General features: G+C 41.1%; 2 protein-coding genes and 1 long non-coding RNA gene across 6 annotated transcripts in view; 2 read left to right on the top strand and 1 right to left on the bottom strand.

Annotated features, from left to right (window-relative positions):
• Positions 1-21,194, top strand: part of LOC148900824 (uncharacterized) — a 239,313-nt gene that overhangs the window by 169,485 nt on the left and 48,634 nt on the right. The gene's annotated exons all lie outside the window — the stretch shown is intronic.
• nudt19 (nudix (nucleoside diphosphate linked moiety X)-type motif 19) lies at positions 6,144-21,062 on the top strand. 4 transcript variants are annotated; one of them, XR_016114509.1, is made up of 5 exons: positions 6,144-6,985; positions 8,952-9,159; positions 9,248-9,375; positions 10,551-10,719; positions 18,043-21,062. XR_016114509.1 is itself a non-coding variant. In XM_088992817.1 (4 exons), the coding sequence occupies exons 1-4, from the start codon at positions 6,209-6,211 to the stop codon at positions 10,563-10,565; spliced, it is 1,128 nt and encodes a 375-aa protein (XP_088848943.1). In that variant the 5' UTR covers positions 6,144-6,208; the 3' UTR covers positions 10,566-10,881. The 4 variants fall into 4 exon arrangements, 3 of the variants coding, with proteins under 3 accessions (XP_088848943.1, XP_088848942.1, XP_088848941.1); XM_088992817.1 differs by lacking the exon at positions 18,043-21,062 and having other exon boundaries at positions 10,551-10,881; XM_088992816.1 differs by lacking the exons at positions 10,551-10,719; positions 18,043-21,062 and adding an exon at positions 9,803-10,437.
• Positions 11,153-16,980, bottom strand: LOC148900830 (regulator of G protein signaling 9-binding protein). Its single transcript, XM_088992818.1, has one exon. The coding sequence runs from the start codon at positions 16,507-16,509 to the stop codon at positions 15,769-15,771; it is 741 nt and encodes a 246-aa protein (XP_088848944.1). The 5' UTR covers positions 16,510-16,980; the 3' UTR covers positions 11,153-15,768.

Raw genomic sequence — 21,194 nt, 5'->3', positions numbered from 1 at the left:
AGCAAGGTCCATCATGACATGCTACATGTAATGTGGCATGAACGAACGTGAGACCCTGAACATGTGTGGGTTGAATTAGGACAAAAATTATATGACAAAGGTATTGATAACTTACTAGATACTTCACTGTGCTACAATTCCCTAAACCTAGACACAATCAATTACTTCTGGGATGTCATCACGCCACAGACCATCATGACTGAAATCCTGTCCCTGTCACGGTTTTGAAAGGTGGTGATGGCGGTTGTGGATCCCAAAAAGCAGGCAGGAGGGAGCAGGAGTTTGTGTTTGACAAATTGTATTAAAATAAAGGCAACAAGAACAATATCTAAAACATCAAAATCATCTTAACAGAAAAAATACAAAGTATCAAAAGGAAACCAAGAGTAAAAGTCTGCCAAGGTGAAACAAACACAAGCACAGCATACAATGCATCCACAATGCACAATGCATACAATTGCATACAATGACCCGACGCCAAATGGTCGTGCCTGGAGTCCTTTTAACTGCCACTGATTGGAACGACCAGCACCTGCGAGGCTGCAGGCAGGGCTGACAGCGCTACTCGTTGGTCACCAATCCGAACGTGGCAGGCTGCCACTGACCGGGACGGCCAGCACCTGTGCAGGTGCAGGCGGCGCCGACAGCGCCACCCGTTGGTCGCCAACCAGATCATGACAGTACCCCCCACCCCCTTCAAGGGATTGCTTCCAGAAGTCCCAACAGTCTCCCAAATGGTCCAACTCGCCAGTAAACAATGGTGGAGACGGCAACCGTTGCCTCTCCAACATATGATGGGCGGCGGCCTGATGGGAGTGGGACTCAGCCTGATGTGGACGAAGACACGGCATGGATTGTCGTGATCGTGTGTGCGACCCTTCTCGCACAATCACGTGACGACGTGGACGTGCACTGCTAGGCGCAGAGTGGCACCCCGGACAGCCATATGGGAACGGGTCTCGACTGGACGTTGACGTGGACGTTACGGCTCGTCGACGCAATTCAAACTCGACACGTTGGTCGCCAATCAGATCATGACAGTCCTGTGTCTGGGAGAATCATCACACAGGGTGAAATAGTTTTATTTCATTTTATTTGATATTTTTTACACAGTATGTCATATTCTTTCCCACAAGGGCAGAATTGGTAGCCTATACATTTATTTTCTTGGCTTTTATCAAAATCCCGACAATTCAGTCTGAAATGTTTATTCATGTTCCATGTTGACAATGAGGTGTGGTCTCTTATTTGAAAGTATTTCAGGTGTTTACTCATAAAATAAGGCATGGCGCAAAATGCATTTTGTACAGAGTACCTCGGTCCATGGAGTAAATACAGATGAAACAGCCACACATGCATTAGTCCACGTGTCAATAGATAGTGTCAATCCTGTACCGCTAATGTGAGGCAGAGCCACTTGGAAACAAGTTTTAAATGGATTCTATTGGAAATCTATGCCAGTACGCATGTCCATAAATGAGTCTTTCCTATCTTTTAATGCCATCTGAAGATACGCAGCCCTGCTTGTTATTGACTGGAGGACAACCCACATCGTCGCTCAAGGATTCACACCGAGGGTGTTTATCAGAAAAACGGGATTACCTTGATGTCTGATAACTGAAAATGCCAGCGTGGGTTTAAACAAGCACCCTAGGTGGAAGCCAGATGTTTATTATGGATGTAAAGCCTTCAGGGATTTACAGGCATTTACCAAAAATGATTCCCATTTGGTCACTTGGGGGTTGAACACAAATGTTTGACAGTCTAACATGAAACTAAATATGGAGACAAAATTGCTGACCGCCCCTTATCGGAAAGAAAACACCAGTGGTCACTGTAATAATGTGAATCCGACAAAAGAAAAACAAATAAAGTGTTTTTAACATTAAAAACTGAAAATCATACATTAATTATGAGTTGTGGATTTATAGAATTCTTTAAAAAAAACAACCGAAAACCAAAAAAGCTCAATGCCCGCTGACGCTCTGCTTCATCCTAGGTACCTCTAGTGGTGTGAGGTTTACTGACCTGAAGCACAAGCTCTACATGTAGCGATCTCAGAGTGATAAATTGAGGTGATAGCATTTACAAATCTAATAACAAATACAATAATCTTAAAATGATGTTTCAAATGTACAGGCAGCCCGTGAAAGGAGTCCAGAATTGGAGTTCATAATTGACAAAATAAAGAACAGCGTTTATTTTTCCATTTTAGTTCTCTGGTTCATGCTCTATCTTGATTACTTTTTCAGTTCAATAAAGTCAATGACTTGATCATTAAAAAGCAATAAAATAACTGCATTTGTATGTGCTGTATTGTACCTATTGTACCAAATTAAATGATGCGGCATTGCATTTTCAGGACCTCCAACAACACTCACAGATGTGACATTGCTACTTGACTTTAAAATATGCGTTTTATCACACATGCACTGCACACGCCAGCGTTCAAGAGTCTATCTAATATATCAAATGAACATCTTTAATCTTTCTGATCAGCCAGAAAAGCGCCTGGAATTGCTTGGCGGACCCAAGAAACCGTTGAACGGATTGAGGGCACATTTAAAATATTTGAAAACAAATGTTTCAATATAGGTCATAATTTAGAAAAACAGGCTCATCATCTGTTTTGGGTTCATGTTTTTATATCAGATTCCAGAAGAGTCAATGACTCACGTCATGAACCTTGCTTTTCGTGTGCTCTGATTGAACATGGTGAAATGATGTGATAAAGACTCCTATATGGAAGATTACCGCTATACAAATCTCGCTTGACAGATGAAGAGGAATGTCTGACAATGAGCTGCGAGATCATAACCAGTCTGTGAAGCGTTGGGGGCTCCAGGCGGTGTTTAGAAGTGTGCACAGATGGAATAAACATCAGAGAGGATGCTGATAGACATTCACTAAAAGCTGTTTGCACCCCTCCAGTCGAGACAAAATGCCCCCAAACAACATCATTTCATTTTTTTTCTTTCTTATTTTATTCCATTAATTTTTTTCTTAAATCATGCATAAAGGACAACTGCCGTCTCCGGTCAAGTTGTGTCCATAATTTGTAAAATGGCTTCAAATGACTTCTACTGACCATATTTTACAAAGATTCCACCGCATATAGCTATATTTTACGTTTTAAGAGTCGCGCTGAATATTCCGGAAGTCTTGTTTTTGAGTTGGTGACGAGTCCGTTTCGTGACGTCACTGAAGGAACGCCCCTGACTGAAAAAAGGACACATTGTAGCAGTCCTTCCATCACGTCAATATATTTTGCTATACTTGTTTCGTCTGAAAACGTCATGTTGCACCAAAAACAGCCAGAAGAGGGCGACCAAGCTCCATGTAAGGAATTTATCAGCCTGTGGAAACGGGCTGATTAATTGAAACTGGTGAAGGACACGACATATGAAGCATATATGAAGCTCTCGTAAATCTTCAAGACTGCATAGGGAATTCCTGACAACATGCCATGCAATGAACATTGTTTTATGTTCCACAGTTCCTCTATTTAATTTGTTGATCCCAATGGGATCAACAAATTCAATATTTTAGATAGTCACAATTACATTACTACCTAATATTATTCAACATTGATAAAAGGCAAATTTTTATTTTTGGGCATAGTGTCTGTTGGAGGACAGACCAGTGATGGAGTAAATTTGATATTTTAATGTAGTCCATTTCATTTAATGAACTAGATCTCTGCCACAGTCAAAAAAAATGTATGAAAATCTTCATTGGACTAGTTTGGTTTCAAAAAGAAGCTGGCTTATACAATTATCAACCACACTAACTAAAAATAACCATTAATTGGCAATACATGGAATATTTCTTGCCACATATTTGTCATAAAATCTCTCAGATGCACCCACAAGAATGTGGTATCAGAATGTAGCCTATGTGAATGTTAAATTATATAAGCCATATTTTTAGATAAGATTTTGTGACACATTGCTGTAGGACCTAGTAAACAAGCTGCAGCCTGCTTGTGAACACAAGCAGGCACACAAAATCTGTTAAAGTCTCCGATGAAACATTCGGGAGAGGACATTGCCATTTCAAACAAATTAATAAACATTTATTTTCTAACTTTTCATTTTATCTGCATCATGGTGTTTTTTTTTCTTTTTATGAAAGGTCGCTGAATTGATTGCTGTATTATAATGCAAATCATAATCCAGCATCTGATTGAAAAAAAAAAATCCAAGTAATATAATGATAATGTTATGCGGATAAGGTCTAATCAGAGATTTCCACTGTACCCATTTAATGAGTCTATCTTTACATTTTTTTTGTCTGTATTGGAGTGCTCATTGATTTCATCAGCATATTTAGAATATTCCCTCTCAATCAGTCTGGATTGATTAGAACGATCTCAGTCAAAAACCGAATTGGTGAATGTGCAGTTGATTACATCAATCACATCGAGCACAGCAGGTCTTACTTTTTCATATAGTCATGAATTTTCAACATTCTATAATATGATGGCCGTCATGTATGGTTATGTTTAAATGGATGGATGGATCTAACAGCCTCCCACAATTTCTTCTTATTTGGTGTGCTGTGCCGCACGAGAGAAATGTGCTCTGCCAAGCCGCAGTGATCTCAAAATTCGCAGGGGAGTTTCCTATCTGATGGAGGCTTTCATCTCCCAACCCTTGGCCCATCTTCACTTGGGGTCCACCGTGATGATGTCCAAGCCCTCAGCTTTTGCCATCATCACACTGAGCTTTGTAGCGTATGCCTTGGCTCCTTGCTTACCCGAATGAAACTCTTGTGTCATTGTCGCCAAGTGTCTGGTAACTGCAGCCTTGGTAACTTGCGAACATTCTTGTTGGGACTTGTGGAAAAAAAGTTACAACAGACAACTTCATACATGTACAAATTAAATATAATGAGCAAAAAATACACACTGAGCTTTGTAGAATTATGTTTGCCACGTTTCATTAAAGTAAGCCCGAATAACAACACAATATTATCTTCAATCTTATCTTTTTTTGTATTGATTTTTTTAGAACAGTTTGAAAAGGGAAAACATTGTGACATTGAGCATCACGGTTCAAGACATCAAAACAAAACGTAGGTCACATAATCATCTCAATAAAAGTTTTACATTTCTTGCACTTCTGCATATGCAATGTCCTGTTCACTGTGCCATATGAGAAAGAAAAAAAATGCTCATCTCATGAAACATAAAACGACATTTAAAAACGTGTGCCGGTGAAGCGAAAAATAGTTTCGTTTATGCATTCAACAATGCTCTACTGACATCTAGTGGTCATGTTTTTTTTCCATTTCCATTGGGATTGTCGACATCTATGTCAAACTCGTGTACAGTAATCACAAAGGTTAAAGGACACATTCCTGAATTATGCTGTATTGAAAACAAAAAAGCAAACAAAACTATGTATCATCTTAATAGCACCCCTTTATTCTCGACCACTTATATAGGATAGCCTAAGGATCGAACCATTTGTACGCTTAATTTAAACAGTGATGAAATCTCATCTTGTACCGAGATAATAATGCCACCTCTCAAAACTATCATAATTATTACAAGTTTGGCCGCAGTGACACTTCACTTGGTCCACTTATAACATTTAATATCCTGTTGTCTCTTTAAACTTAAAGGTGAATCTAACATAAAAAGTGAAAGGCTTCTACAGTATTCATAACTCTATAAACATCATTGTTTGTGTTGCCCACAGTTATGCACAGAAATCAATGTTACCTTAAAATAAACTGCAGCCGCCAGACACTTAGATGGTAATGACAGGGTGGTTGTATTCAGGATAGAAAGGAGTAGCAAACTTGGCAAAGCACAGGGTAATGCAAATGATGAAGACTTGGACACCATCACCGTGGCCCACAAGTAAAGGTAGGCCGGCAGGGAGTCAAAAGCCTCCATCAGAGAGGAATGCTCCTCTCCAGATTTTGGGATCATGGTGCCCAGCAAATTCAAATTGCAACATATAAAAACCTAATTTCTATCGTACAGCTCGAACAGGCTACTGACGAACATGCGAGAACGTCATCCAGCCTGTAGATGGAAGCAGCTGCCTTGCAGCAAACCGGGGCTGTAGATGGCAACAGTGAAATTTCCTTCCTTTGTTTGAGCGGAAATATTTTAGATTGGAATTGCGAGTACTTCCGGGTGTGACCAAGACAACAACTTTCCCCATAAATGCAGTGACTTTACAATGACTTTACAATGAACTCTGGATTGAAACATTGGAAGGAGGCCGCCACTCTCATTTTAGTGGCAGGTCACAGGCTCGGAGTGGACAATTTATCCACGCCGGGTTTGGCGTGTTCTCAGTCCACCGTTAAAGCCGAAGGACGACGTCCGGTTCCTCAAATCTTTGACTACAATGTTTTACTCCTGAAACGAAGCAGTAAAAGCGGATTCATGCCTAACGCCCATGTCTTCCCTGGAGGAACTGTGGACCCTTCTGATTTTTCGAGTGAGTGGTTGGACGTTTTCAAAGCTTTTACCAACTCTCACAACTTTGGCTTAAAGTGCGTCCGGCAACCACCAGAGACGAGACCGCCGATATTTGCTACTGACCGCCTCAAATTGGGCTCACCGATCCCGGGGGACGTCGCATTCCGTATTTGTGCTTTGAGGGAGACATTCGAGGAGTCTGGTGTGCTGCTTTTCGTGTCCAAAAAGGAAGAACTGAGTCTGTTTGAGAGTCTTAAAGACAGCAGCGCAGACGAGGAAGTAAAACATTACAAAATAAACGATTTTTGCAGCAAAGGGCTGAGCAAATGGAGGACTTTGGTGAACCAGAACCCGTCAAACTTCGTCAGGATGTGCAGGGAGCTAGACGTGCTGCCCAATATCTGGGCCCTCCACGAGTGGGCCAATTGGTTGACCCCCGAAGGACAGTACGGAGTAAAGAGGTTTGACACGGCCTTCTTTATGTGCTGCCTGGAAGAGAGACCACACGCCGTGCAAGACCAGAAAGAAATTCAACACTTGCAGGTGACTTTAAAAATATACATGTGTGCCTTCTATAATCTTTATGCACCCTGTGACCAGTCTGGAGTGTACACATCCGCTTGCCGAAAGGCAAAAGGGATAGGCTTCATTTTACCGGCAACCTCAAGGGTAAATGTATGTATTATTCCTATTAAAGCACCATGTGCAAATGTGTTATCATAAATAAGCCATCATATGCATTTCTCTTATTTCAAGGTACCACAACACAAACTCTAAAGGAAGTCGATACCAGCCATCAATACTTCTGACGTTGAATAATAAGTTGTTCTTTTTTTCCTAATAGTTGGTTCTACTATGTGGCCATTTGGCACATTGGTAAATCATTGTCTCTCAAAGACAAAAAAATCATTTTCCACAATGATCTGTCAATGTGTTAATTGATATTTCATGTACCCATATTTTAAGTACGTACTGTAATTTCCTGACTAAAGAGCGCACCTGATTAGAAGCTTCACCCAGTACTTTTTGAAAGAAAAAAAATATAAAACATAAACAACACCTGTCTATAAGCCGCATGCTTATAAAGAAAGATGCTACACAGAAAAGGTGTTCATAGTTTTAATAATATACCTTAACTTTTCTTTCAAAACATTTCCTGTTACGCAGCAACAACATAAAATGCATTACAGTATTAATACAGCTTTTCGAAACCCATCATGGTCATACAGTGATACCTCAGCTTACGAATTTAATTGGTTCCCAGAAAGTATGTGAAAGGCGAAAAGTTCGTCTGCCGAACATTTATTTCCCATAAGAAACCATTAAAAATTAGAATAGGTCCCCATAAAACATAATTTTCTACTGAAAACTACACAAAATATACCTTATTTTATGTATAATAAAAGTGATATTGGATTGTAATTAAATAAATAAACTGTACTGGATAATAAAGTCGTTTTATTTACCTTCTTGATGGTTGCTGATGTAATTGCTTCTTGATGATGATCCGAGTGAAGTTGCCATGCTTTCTCAGCGATAATCCCCTCACACACTGTCCCCCTGGTATCTGCTTTTCATTAATCCAAATCAACAGTTTTTCAACCTCTTCTATTGCCTGAGACCGTTGTTTAGACAACACGGAAACACCCTTAGCCACACATAACAATGGTTGACTTAGCATACCTGTCCGAGGATGCTAAGTCACACAAATGCACATCTCGTTCGTGTTTTTCAATGATCTCCTTCTGCTTGACCATAATTTTCTTTTGTGTCCTCTTCGGCTTCACACTAGCCTGTGGTGGGGTCTTTTTCAGTCCCATAATAGCAAAAGTACTACACTCGATAACAAACCAGGTCTGCACCCAAAGAAAATGGGTGTGGAAAACTAGTGCGCCAGTTAGCATGGGGCCGTTCATCCGCCGAAAACTAGTCCGCCAGCTACCGTGGCGCTGTGTGGTTTGGTTCATCCGCATAAAACTGGTTCGTCAAGATTATATTCTCGCGAATTTAATGTTCGTCAGGCAAAAAGTTCATGAGCTAAAGCGTTTGTAAGCCGAGGTATCACTGTAAAAGAAAGAAGCTTTTTTAACGTCTGCTGAATTTGGTGCGCATGGATCGGTCGCGCCTGCGTCAGGGGAGTAGCTGGAAAAGGTGGTGGGCAGGGTGCAGAGGGTCCAGTAGGATTTTCCGCCCCCTTGTTTGGATTCTTGCAGTGTGCAAGTCCTTTTTTCCGCCGTCCTAACTGTCCATTGAAGTCGGCTTTTGTCCATTTTTGTGGCGGCCTTGAACCAAACTGTGATGGAAATTACATACAACTTGTAACAATGCTTGGTTTTGGTATTGGTGAGTACAAATGAGTGACTACTTGTACTGGTATTGAACAGCACAGGAAAAAGTTTTAACGTTATTTTTCATGCCGTTGTGTTTTGATATCATAATAACCAGGCACTTGGACTTTGTAGACTTTTTACATCTACTGTAGCTCACTTCACGTATCAATATGTCCCAGTGGTCGACGCCCTCGGAAGTCCTGCAAAGCTTCGGGGCTCGCGATTTGTGGATTGCTCCCCCGCAGTTGTATGAACTGAGGCGCATGTGCCGTTTCCCCTCGCTGAGCGACCTCCACACGTTTGCCAGTCGACGCGGCACCGACGGCTGTGAGCAGTGGCTGCCTGTCATCCTTATGCAGGACGACAGCTACATATCAGTGCTGCCAGGTGCGTGTGATTCATCTGCTAATGGCTTTTTTTCCCACCCCTTGACTGATTGCTCCAGTTTAGAAATTGTGTTGATATTTACTTGTAGGAGACCAGCTGTACCCATCTACCGGTTCAGAAGCGGATAAGGAGGAAACAAACGCGGAGATTCAAAGGGGTTCTAAATCTGCACTACATCGCTTCTTGATCTCAGACCCCTACAGTCCAGAACTGCAGGTCAACATAACACCCAAATACAACCACATACTGCCTCTCATTGGACCATTGAACTCCACAACCCTTCTGGGAAAACAATAACACCCACAAACAGGAACACTCATCACAAACAAGAACACTTTAGAGAGAAGATGGCTTTGGCACATTTATACGTGCAAATATACAGTACATGTGTCAAACTCAAGGCCCGTGGGCCAGATCTGGCCTGTCACATGATTTGATGTCGCCTGCGACAGCAAATCAAACTTGGCAACTTTCATGATGCTTGAAATTCTCTCAAAAAAAATGTTTTGACCAAACTTCTCGTGACAACAATGTTTGAATAGTTTTTCCTCCTCAACGGCATATGGTAACAGGAATGGGGCCTGCGACAACAATGATTTTGACACCTGTGATATTTGGTATTTGTCCATTCATGTATATGCAGGTGCTGGAGGTCATGGACAAAAGGCAAATACTGCCCTCTCGTGGAAGGAAAAAAACATTTACAGAGGTCTGACCAGTGCTTTATCAGCACTCCCCGCAAGAAAAACCACAACACGAGCAAATTCGACAATGGCGCTCCATGTCACACTTTTCAATAAATGAATTCGGGAGTGGCAGTAAAGGAGTTAATAGCGATTCATCACGTGTAGGGTGAAATATTACACTCATGTATTTGTATTAGTCTCATGATTATTTATGACTTCTCATGAAAACAAAGGAAAAACAAAGAAAACACTTTCAACAAATTAGAATATTACAAATGAAACCTTTATTTTCTAGAGGAAATTAGGCAAGGTTTTGTCTTCTGAAAACTAATTTACTATGTTACATTATCTTGAGTACCATATGCACATTTTGAATTGAACAACTGAAAGAAAGAAAAAAGAAGCTGAAAATCATTAACCTTTTATGCAGCCAACATGTATTGCAATCATCGAACAAATTAACATTTTTGGTGTTTGTTTTTATGTAGCAATGTGTGTGATTGAACTGACTGTTGACATCAATGTAGCCATTGAAAGCCTCCTGCATCGTGGCTATTCATATCAAATTATAATAAAGCACCATTTTTTTACATTACATTTTCTCTTATTTTATAAAAGGAAATCAAAAACATCCAGGCAAAATGTATTGACTGTATGTGGATTAAAATGGAACTACAGTAACACGCACCTATGTATGTCTGACAGGGTAAGTTGAAATAACACAGCTTCAACCTTTTGCTGTTTGCCTCGGAGAGTCACTTGAGAGTTACCATGGCAACTCCACAGCCTTGGAAACCCACAATCTTTGTCCGTGATGAGGCAATGATGCATTGCTGTGCAATGGCTTGCGTCGCTGTCGAAAATTCAGTTCGGGGTAAGAGTCATTCTCCTTTAAAGGACAATCGACACCATTTGTCACCAAGTGACATCAGAAAAACATTTGATAGCATCTAAAATATCCAAAACACGCAGGCTGATATTTTTAGTCAAATGCAAAACACCAATAAAAATGAGTTAAGGTGTCCCAAAACTACTTCAAAATGACCTCGGGTATGGCGGGTTTCAGAAGGTCCCGCCCCCTTGTTTGTGGTGTCACGCCAAGACGTCTTGCCTTGCTGGAGAATCAACACAATGGCTTCAGATTCGGATAAGATGCTTTCTTGTTAGTCATCCAGTAATGAATATGATTCAAATAGTTCGGAAGAGGAAAGCATAAATGTTTGCAATCGATTAAAGAAGTCCTTCCGGATCATTTTGAGGCATCTTAAAACATAAAATATAGCTATATGCGGTGGAATTTTTGTAAAATACGTTCAGTAGAAGTCATTTGAAGCCATTTTACAAATTATGGACACAACTTGTCCGGACACGTCGGTTGTCCTTTAATTGACACAATGGAAACAAAAATATTAGTTTTTTTCTTCCTGTGGAACCCATATACAGTATGTATGGTAAAAAAATACATTGCACTCTTACTTGTTTTTTTTTAAGGAGCAGCAAAATCCAATTTTTGAAAAACGCAACACTCAAAAAACACAGAGGCTTTGAAATGGCATTTGAGCAGAAGATATTGCAGACAGAGTTGATTTTATATTATCCCTTTTTAGCAAACAAATCAGAGTCAACTGCTTTTGTTCTATAACCTAAAATTTGAAACATGTTCCATTCCGCTCCATTATTTGGCGCATCCTTTAAAAGTTCTCGGCCCCTTCTTTATTAAAAAAAAAGCCCAAAAGCAGTTAGTATAAGCTGCTGCATGAAAACCATTTTGCATCTTGTTTTTTTTTTCCTGTCATTTCCAAGAAAGTTCCAAAAGAGGCAAAAATACATCTGTGATTAATTAAACATGGCGAAAAAGGGAGGGGACTAAAATATGGGACTTGAAGTTTCTGAAGCGTGAAGGGTTGCTGACTCTGGAGACCATTTCAGACAGCCCAGGAGATATCTAAATATAATTTTACAAATTTGAAAATGTCCTTTCAAAAAGTTGAATACTTGAATCGTACGTGCAGGGTCATTTAAAGGACAACCGACGCCTCCGGACAAGTTTTATCCATAATTTGTAAAATCACTTCAAATGACTTCTACTGAGCGTATTTTACAAATATTTCACCGCATATAGCTGCATTTTACGTTTTAAGACTTGCACTGCATATTCAGGAAGTCTTCTTTTTGAGTTGGTGATGATGCCTGACGTCACGTCTGGAACGCTCCTAACCGAGGAAGCTACACACAATGCATTTTGGGTACTTTGTTTGGTCTGAAAACTTCGTGTTGATGGCGAAATTAGAAGGAAAACACATAAATAATGTGATGGTGAATCGTTGTGTGTTGCACCAAGACTACTATTTGATACTAGTTGACACAAATTCCCAGCAGACAAATCAGCCCATTTCCAACGGAGCTTGGGCGCCATCTTGTGCATTTTCTGAGACGCTACATTGGAGTCGTGACGGCTCGAATTGATACGGGAGGACTTCTTTAATCGATTGCAAACATTTTGGCTTTCCTCTTCAGAACTATTTGAATCATATTCATAACTGGATGAGCAACAAGAAAGCATCTTCTCCGAATCTGAAGCCATTGTTTTGATTCTAGTGCAAGGTCCTAGAGCACGTCCTGGCGTGATGTCACAAACAAGGGGGCGGGACCTTCTGAAACTCGACATCTCAGAGGTCATTTTGAAGTAGTTTTGGGACACTAACTCATTTTATTGGTGTTTTGCATTTGACTAAAAATATCAGTCTGCGTGTTTTGGGTATTTTAGATGCTATAAAACATTTTTCTGATGTCAGGAAAAAAATGGTGTCGGTTGTTCTTTAATTTTCTTCAAAAGATGACCCTGTGCCTTATGCCCTGGTGTGCCTTATATGTGAAGTAATATTGACCCACAACAGGTCTCAAAACTCCTGTCACCAGCTACCAACTCCATTTGCCCTTGTTGAAGTGGTGCGTAACCCCAGCCTCTACTGTAGCGCCTTATAATGTGGTGTGCCTTATTTTTGGAATTTTTTATGTACTTATGTATTATATTTGGAAAACTTTTTTCATTCATTGAAGGTGTGCCTACTAGTGTACCAGAGGTGTGCCTACTAGTCCGGTACACCTTATATGTGGAAATGGTTTGAAAATACACCATTCATTGGGGGTGCGCCTTATACTCCAGTGTGCCTTATACATTGGAAAATACGGTATTTTTCAACGCCCAGCGTAAACAAAAAACAGCTAAAAATTGATTGGTTCTTTTTGTCCGTTTTTCCCCCCTCCCCCGATCCACTTTCAGCTTTCTCTTAGCCTTGAGCAACTGTATTTTAATTCATTGGCATCTCAGTGAACTACTTAAAGCAAACCCCTCTTTGGAGCCACAGGGCTTTAACATCTCCTGGGCTATTCTAGGAATACGCAAATACTCTTAGAAGTAAAACCATTAGCCGTGCAGATCAAGCATCTCCATTGGAAAATTGAACAGCATTTAACCTTAAGGTGGTTATGTCCCAAGTAATAATCGTCTGTTTAAAACCCCTTCACCTTTTTAGCACTTCCAACGTCAAGATTTAACATTAGGCACATTTAAAACCAAGATGCTTCTGTCAAATGATTGCTTTGCCGAAGATGAAATTACATGCAAGAACTTGTAACTCAATGTGCTTTTTGGATTTTTTTATTATTATAAATATACCTGATTGTATGTACATTGTCTGACAGATGACTGTACAAAACCTCTATTCATATATTCATGTACTATATAAACATAGACATGTTGCAATGCTGTATATACATTCAACCCTGAAAAGAAGCACAAGCTTAACAGTGAACTGGTGTTACTTCAAAATATTGTCCATCTTGTCAAGACCACCCCCAAAAAAACTATTCTCATAGTACCACCATAGCATTGTGATTTGATGCCCAACAATTTGATTTTATGCCAACTAGCTATACTACCGAACGGTGCCCATTAAATCACATCCAACGCGCCGAGAGAAAATGTTTGCCTCTCGTGCATTTCCATCCATCAGATGACCGCATTTGCTATAAACAAGTCGAAATGTGAAACATCATTTAGCGTCAAAAACAAATAGTAGTCAAGCGACATGAGCTCTTTTCGCTAATCCACTTGGATTATGTGTCGCTGATGGTCAGCTACTGCCTTCCATTACCGCGTTGAAAGCGTATATGAAGACAGCCTGGCGAGAAAGGCAAATAACATTGAATATCTTATACACCCCCTCTGACATCGTATTTAAATACTGTTGCTATCACACCCCTCAGACCGAGGGCAGACCCAAATTATCTCCTGTACCATTCAGTAAATTAAAAAAAAAGATTTCTAAGGGTGCATAGTGTCCTTCGTGTATTGTGTGAGGTATGTTTTGTCACCATTGAATGAATGGACTTTAGTTTGTGTACTATGTCTAATGACCTGACATGAAGTTCCTTGCAATTGTGCAGTGAAGCCAACGGCCACCACTGGGACAATCAGTATATCTTCTAATTTAAACTAGACATATTTTATCTTTTTCATTCACATTTATTTCTTCCAAAAATAAATTACATCCAGACCCTAAAAACCAGCCTATTTGAGCTCCAAATTTGCCTGATCGCTATTTTCTCTACTGTTTTGGTTCTCTCTCTCTCTCTCTTCTCTCTCTCTCTTTGTTCCCCCCCATCCCCATTCTTTTTCTAATATAGTGCATATACATTGTCATGTCAAATTACTTACTGTCCAGTTCAATTTTGCTTACAAGACCACATAAAAATATGTAGTGCTTCTGAATGGCCCCCGTCAAAGAAAGAACAAGAAAGACAAGAAACTGTGCCCAGAAGATGCCCTATCTTATATGTCATAAAGAGTCATGATTCAAAGACGGAATCATAAATTCTTATTCTTCTGTTTTTTTTTTTTTTTATAATTTCCCCAATGTGTCTTTTTGCCACAAAGACATCCGAGTGGATATATTTGGAGGTGATGAAGCAAACAAATAGACACAATTCTCTTGGCAATGCTTCCAAGGCCACACACATGGGCCACACTGAAAAATACAAATATAGTTGCAATTACGAGATTACAATCCAAATATTTTGAGGATAAAGTTGAAACATTGGAATGATATGAGGAGTAGTCAAAATATTACAAAAATATAGTGGTCAAGTTACAAAATAAAAATATTTTTATTCGTATACTCTATTGTTTTTACAGTGAAAGATGTTTACTTTTGTTTAGATAAATGGTATTGTAAAATAGTCATATTCTGTTTTTTTTTTTTCGGCCAAATTATGGTTTTACTCCCATAACATTGTACATTTTTTAAATGGCTTTAATGTCCAAACGCTGATGTTATGTTTATACTTTTATTTTTGGTAATAAAAAAATGTTCTGGTCCTTTTGAAACCATTTTCGTCCAAATACTACAATACTTACATAAAACTTCCAATATGAATTAACATTTTCTCATTATAATACTTGAAACATTCCTTGTAAAATAATATTTGTCTTGTAGCATACCCAATTTTTATGCCAGAAATAACATGGTATAACTTTATTCTTATTACACCCCAACTAAAACATTCAAGAATGAATGGAAGATTTTGGAAATATTTGCCTTCTAAAAAAAGGCTATTCTCCCCAAGGTTTTTTTTCAATTTATGCAAATTTTGGGGGAATAACGCCTTTAAATCCATTGCAGCCTTGTATTATCTCCTACACTGCTTATTGTGGAACTAAAATTTAATCATAAATGACTCACTAATATTATAAATTATTATTAATAATAATTAATATGATCAATATTTTTAACAGCATACCATAACAGTAAGAGCGTTACTGTATGTTTATTTTTTTGGTGCCAGTTACACCACTGCTCTTTTGGGCTGAAACTTTTTTAATAAGACCCCTGACCCAACCCCTCCAGGGACTGGCTGTTGTTCAGGACATGTTGATGACTAAATATCCAAGCACCACGGCCACAGTCACAATGACAAAGAAGACCACCACGGCGCAGATGGATGCGAAGCCTGCGTCCCCGCCGCCCCCGCCCTCCTCGTCCTTAGGTTCCTCCTCACAGATGGAGATGATGCCCACGGAGGAATTTCCCACGCTCATGTTGGACTTGAGCTCCGCGCCCGCCTCTTGCTTGGCTTCCACGGCCCACGGCGCCACCTGCACCTTCATTTCCATCTCCTCCATCATCTGACTCACCTGGCCGATCTCGGCCTGCAGATCCCGCAGGTCGGCCGTGTCGATGTTGCTGTCCGCTTCGTATTTCATGTTCTGCACGCTCATGGCCCGCGCCGCCACCGTGCCGGTGCTCCCCGTCATGCCAGTCTGGATCAGGTGCCTTGTGGGGACCTTGAGGGGGAAATCCTGGCCTATCTCTAGCGAGCGCTTCATGTCGACCTCCAGTAGATCCATGCTGCTGGAGAAGAGCACCCATAGTCGCTCGTACTCGGCGCGGTCCTCCTTACTGATGCTCTTGTCTTTGAGCAAAGAGGTCAGTTTAGTCCGGTTTGCCACGGCCAGCTCCTGCGCCTTTTTGCGGGTTCTTTTCAATTCCTCGCGCAAGTTCTGCGAGTCCGACGTACTGCCCAGAGCCACGACCAGGTGCCTGTAGCACGCCGTCACTTTATTCAGGGCGTCCAGCATAGTTTTACACTCCTCTTTACCCATGGCTGCTCAGCAACGCTCTCACTCCTCCTCTTCCTCTCTTCCCTCCTGCTCCTCCACAGAAATATGACAAACGAGAGAAATGGCGATCTTTGTGGATCACCTCTCTCCTATGTGAGTGCACATTCCTTTCTATCCTGCATGCCGCTTCCTCTCCGGGAGGTTTACGCGCCTTCAAAGTCCTGTTCCGCTCCTTTACGCACGGATGCGCAATAATCCCATAACGTGTTTCTTAAAAAATACCCACTCTTTGCTACAGGTGGCAAAAACAAATCGGGGGAAAAACATCAAGTCCGTAAAAACAAAAAATACGACGCAGGGCGTCATTCGCCGTTAGGAAGGGGGAATAGCGTCCACTCGATATGTCGTCGTTCGCCGTTTGATTCCGTTTTGGCTTCGTGAGTCTATTTTGGTGGCGGAAAGCGCAATGGGTGATGTTTAAATGCCACTAAGCGCCTTCTGCGGTCACGTGCTCGCAACAACCGATGCCCACAGTGACAAGCTGTAAAGGGGGCCGGGGGCGGCCCACAGACTGGAGGGAGGATAGTCCTAGCTCGTTGATTGGCTGAAGAGGGTGCTCATCACGCTCGACGTCATTGGGTCAGGCCAGTACCGTAGCGGAGATCCCATCACTGAAAGGAACTGTCAACTACCGCGGTTTGAATGGCCGGCTGGAGGTGAATTCTACTCGCAGGTTCCCTTTTATTGACAGCAGCAATCAAAAATGGTGAATTTACCCACACGCTGTACTTCGGTTCTAGATTTGTGTGAAAGAGCGGACTGTCGTTAAAGCGGTGGTGGGAATGACAGTGACGAACGTTCAGGTTCAGAACCGTTGAAGCACGGAGTCGAATACATAAAGCCTGTTTCAAATGTTAACTTTTTTTAAATGTTTGTTTCCAACCTTCCAACCCTAATATTCGAATGAAATGCTACACTGCTCAACAATGTTATAGAAAGGAAAATAAAACAAAATAAATACTTAATATAAAGACAAGTTACCGTATTTTCCGATGTATAAGGCGCAACCAAAGGCCTTAATTAATAATTAATAAAACCCACACAGTATCAAATGCATGTCTCCATTTACATAACTTTAACAATATCTTTCATTTGCAACGTTGTTCAGACAGATCGTATGCCGTTCTTCCAGTGGGCTGCATGCCCACAGAGTTACCAGCGGAGGCGTTCGTTGCATTGTTGCCTGTTGCCGCTTCCACTCAACTGCTTGAAGAATGTGTTGTTTACCTGCACCGGGACCCCCACTGTGTTGAGAGGTGACAGAAGCAGTGCTTACCTCCTTTGCCCACTTTGCTCTCTTTGAATTATTGAAGCGTATGGCGCCTAATGAACCAGTGACAGCAGTGTAACGCTGATGGACTTAAGCACAGAGATAGACTATCATTTTAAGCGGCAGGATTGTCCTTATGTTGGCCATCATATTGTCATCTGGGTCAATACTTTGAACCCATTTGACCAGGGATATCATAGTTTTGGAAATGTCATTTTATTTGTTTTGTTCTGATTTTTTTAAAGGCTTTAGAGAGAAAGTCAGAGAGGCCAGACTGAGATGGTTTGGACATGTCCAGAGGAAAGAGAGTGACTATATCAGGAGAAGGATGCTGAGCCTTGAACTGCCAGGCAGGAGACCGAGAGGAAGACCAAAGAGGAGGTTTATGTATAAGATATTAATTGACTGTGATGAAGTCCATTTACACAAGGAAATACGCCTCTGCACCTGTCAGTCCAATTGAATTATCTGTTGATACGGCTGACGGTTTAATGAGTGGCTAATGAGTGTCATTCTGAGCACCTTTGAAATGATTTTGCATCTGACTCATAACAAATACCTGCATTATTTTTTTTGTTTCGCTTGGGATCGTGGCAACTGCAGTCCTTTTAATGTGTCTCCATGACAACCCGCAACCTCTTGCTGGGGTGGCTTTGTTATTTTTCCCAAGGTAATCAACACGTCAGCAATGGAGATGATATATTGAAAGGCATATTTTCGCACGGTAGCGGGACACCTTCAGATTATAGTATACTCACGTTTGTATGTTCCAATCGTAATTCTCAACCTCACCTGGCCCTGCCATGCAAAGGCAATTGGTATTAATAAAATGAGATGACTTTTCAGATTGAAGAGTGCAGGGGATAAGTCAGATGCAACCTGGCCGATTGCTCCATACTGATCGCATCACTGTGATATCCTGCATGGAGGTCCATTATGGTTTGCTCTAACGCAGACAGGAAGTGCTCCATGGTGAGACCTTTGACTGTTTAGTAATGCAAGAGGTCGAACGTTCTTACACTGCGTGCCGAAATGCTCTCACATGCATAGATGAGAAAGGTTTCACTCATTCATACGACTGAAACGCTCTAACAGGCACTTTTGAAACATGCTCACAAGAAAAAAAGATTTTATGTGCTCTGACAGTACCATATTTTCCAGTGTATAAGACTCACCCAAAAGCTTTGAATTTCTTCAAAAGATGACCCCGAGCCTTATACACAGGTGCATTACATGTGAAGTAATATTAAGCCCAACAGATCTCACAACTACTGTCAGCAGCAACCAACTCCATTTCCCCCGTAGAAGAAGTAGTGCTTAACCATAGCCTCTACTGTAGTGCCTTATAATGTGATGTGCTTTATATTTGGAAAAACTTTTTTTATATTTGGAACTTTTTTTATATTTGGAAAAACTGCTAAGTGGCACTATACAGTTCCATTTTGGCTACTGTTGAAAGAGTTCAAAGAGTTCAAAGAGTTCAAAGAGTTAATGGCTTGGGGGAAGAAGCTGTTTAAATGTCTGCTGGATTTGGTGCGCATGGATCGGGAGCGCCTGCCTGAGGGGAGTAGCTGGAAAAGGTGGTGCGGAGGGTCCAGTAGGATTTTCCGCGCCCTAGTTTGGATTCTTGCAGTGTGCAAGTCCTCGAGAGTGGGTAGGGCGGTGCCAATGATTTTTTCCGCCGTCCTAACTGTCCGTTGAAGTCGGATTTTGTCCATTTTTGTGGCGGCCCCGAACCAAACGGTGATGGAAGAACACAGGATGGATTCGATGACAGCCGTGTAGAAATGTTGCAGCACCTCCTGTGGCAGGCCATGCTTCTTTAGCAGCCTCAGGAAGTACATTCTCTGTTGGGCCTTTTTCAGAATAGAGTTGGTGTTGACCTCCCACTTCATGTCCTGGGAGACTGTGATTCCCAGAAACTTGAAGGTCTCAACGGTTGACACAAGGCAGTTGGATAGTGTGAGGGGTAGCTGTGGTGATGGATGTTTCCTGAAGTCCACGATCATCAGACGATGTGCAAAAATGTGCCAGTGTTTTTGTCATTTCACTCAAATTGTAGGACCCACAGAATATTTAGTTTTAGGACTACATAAACATTCAATGCATCGTAACAAACCTTAGACTCTCTTCTTTCATCAGAAAAAAATAGTTAATTCCCACGTTTTATGGGTCTGGAGTTATCGGAGCTTGAAATGGGGGAGACTGTACAAAAGGCAAATACTGCCCTCTCGTGGGAGGGAAAAACATTGCCAGAGGTCTGATCAGCGCTTGATCGGCACCTCCGCAAGAAAAAAACTAAATCTGAACAAATTCAGAAATCGCGCTCCACGTCATGCTTTTATATTCCCGAATAACTTCGGGAATGGCAGTGAATGTGTTCATAAAGCCCTTGCACACACTCTCACTGCAACATTGTCACACACACTCCTGTAGAAATAGTTGCTCATACGCCATTGAAACGCTCTGCCACTTAGACCCGAATCAAATTGGCTTTGTCCATCTGCAGTGTCACGAGAGACATGTTTCCCATCAGGAGCAGCATGATTGTAAGGTCATCTGCATATGTCACAGGGCTGATTCAACCTCATAACATCACTCAATGACATCTCCCACATTGTTTCCCCCACAGCATCTCCTCATGAGACACACACAGATATATCAGAAAGTTTCTTTTCCCCTCTGCATGTCCTGAACGTGTAAATAGGCATTGCGCTTTCACCGTATTTGAACTGCACTTCAATGGCGCTGACATTAACATTTGTATTTGCTGTGTGACATCTGTCGACAACACACTTTTAAAGCCTCCAATCTTGTGTGACCTTTCAACATGGCACCAGATTGTTTTGGGTACATAAAAAAATACTCCAAAGATCGCTGCATTTTAAAGCCGATTAGAAAGTGTTGGCATATTCAGCTCCCTGCTCACCGAACATGACCACAATTTCATTTTACTATCTGTTGCCTGAAGTTTTTCATATTTTTGTTTCAAGATAATGGAGTTTTGGTACCTACAGTTATTTGACACCTATGACGAAATATATCTGGGATTTAAAGAACCCCTGACCAAAACTACAGAAGAGCAAAGGTGTAAATTGAACTTTTACATGCTGTCACTGATGCTGTAAAATGATACACTCGTTATAATCCAGATTAGCGAGCGAGTAAAGATGTTGGGGTGAGCAATATAATGCGCACTAATGCATCTTTTGATGGAGATCTGTCAGTCTTGACGTGCTTCCTTGTCATATGGAATAAAGTGTTGAAGCTGCAAATGTTGGCAGTTTGGTCAATTTTGTGTGAGATGTGTTGGTCAAAAGAGCCCACCCACCCATGCAACCATCCATCTTCCTGACCCCACACACCCATCCATCTATCATCCATCCACCCAAACAAA

Source organism: Hippocampus bargibanti, linkage group LG03 (genome assembly GCF_051943395.1).
Source record: "Hippocampus bargibanti isolate YZ-2025 linkage group LG03, ASM5194339v1, whole genome shotgun sequence".
In the NCBI taxonomy this organism is placed as follows: Eukaryota; Metazoa; Chordata; class Actinopteri; order Syngnathiformes; family Syngnathidae; genus Hippocampus; species Hippocampus bargibanti.
The sequence above is the reverse complement of the archived record's forward strand: the minus strand, read 5'-3'. Positions and strand labels throughout refer to the sequence as shown.

Excerpts from the sequence above, each read along its gene's own strand:
- nudt19 (XM_088992815.1), top strand. The coding sequence starts at position 6,209 with ATGAACTCTGGATTGAAACATTGGAAGGAGGCCGCCACTCTCATTTTA. Across the intron at positions 6,986-8,951 it reads AAGAAATTCAACACTTGCAG|TGGTCGACGCCCTCGGAAGT; the intron begins GTGACTTTAAAA and ends AATATGTCCCAG. Across the intron at positions 9,160-9,247 it reads CTACATATCAGTGCTGCCAG|GAGACCAGCTGTACCCATCT; the intron begins GTGCGTGTGATT and ends ATTTACTTGTAG.
- LOC148900830 (XM_088992818.1), bottom strand. The coding sequence starts at position 16,509 with ATGGGTAAAGAGGAGTGTAAAACTATGCTGGACGCCCTGAATAAAGTG.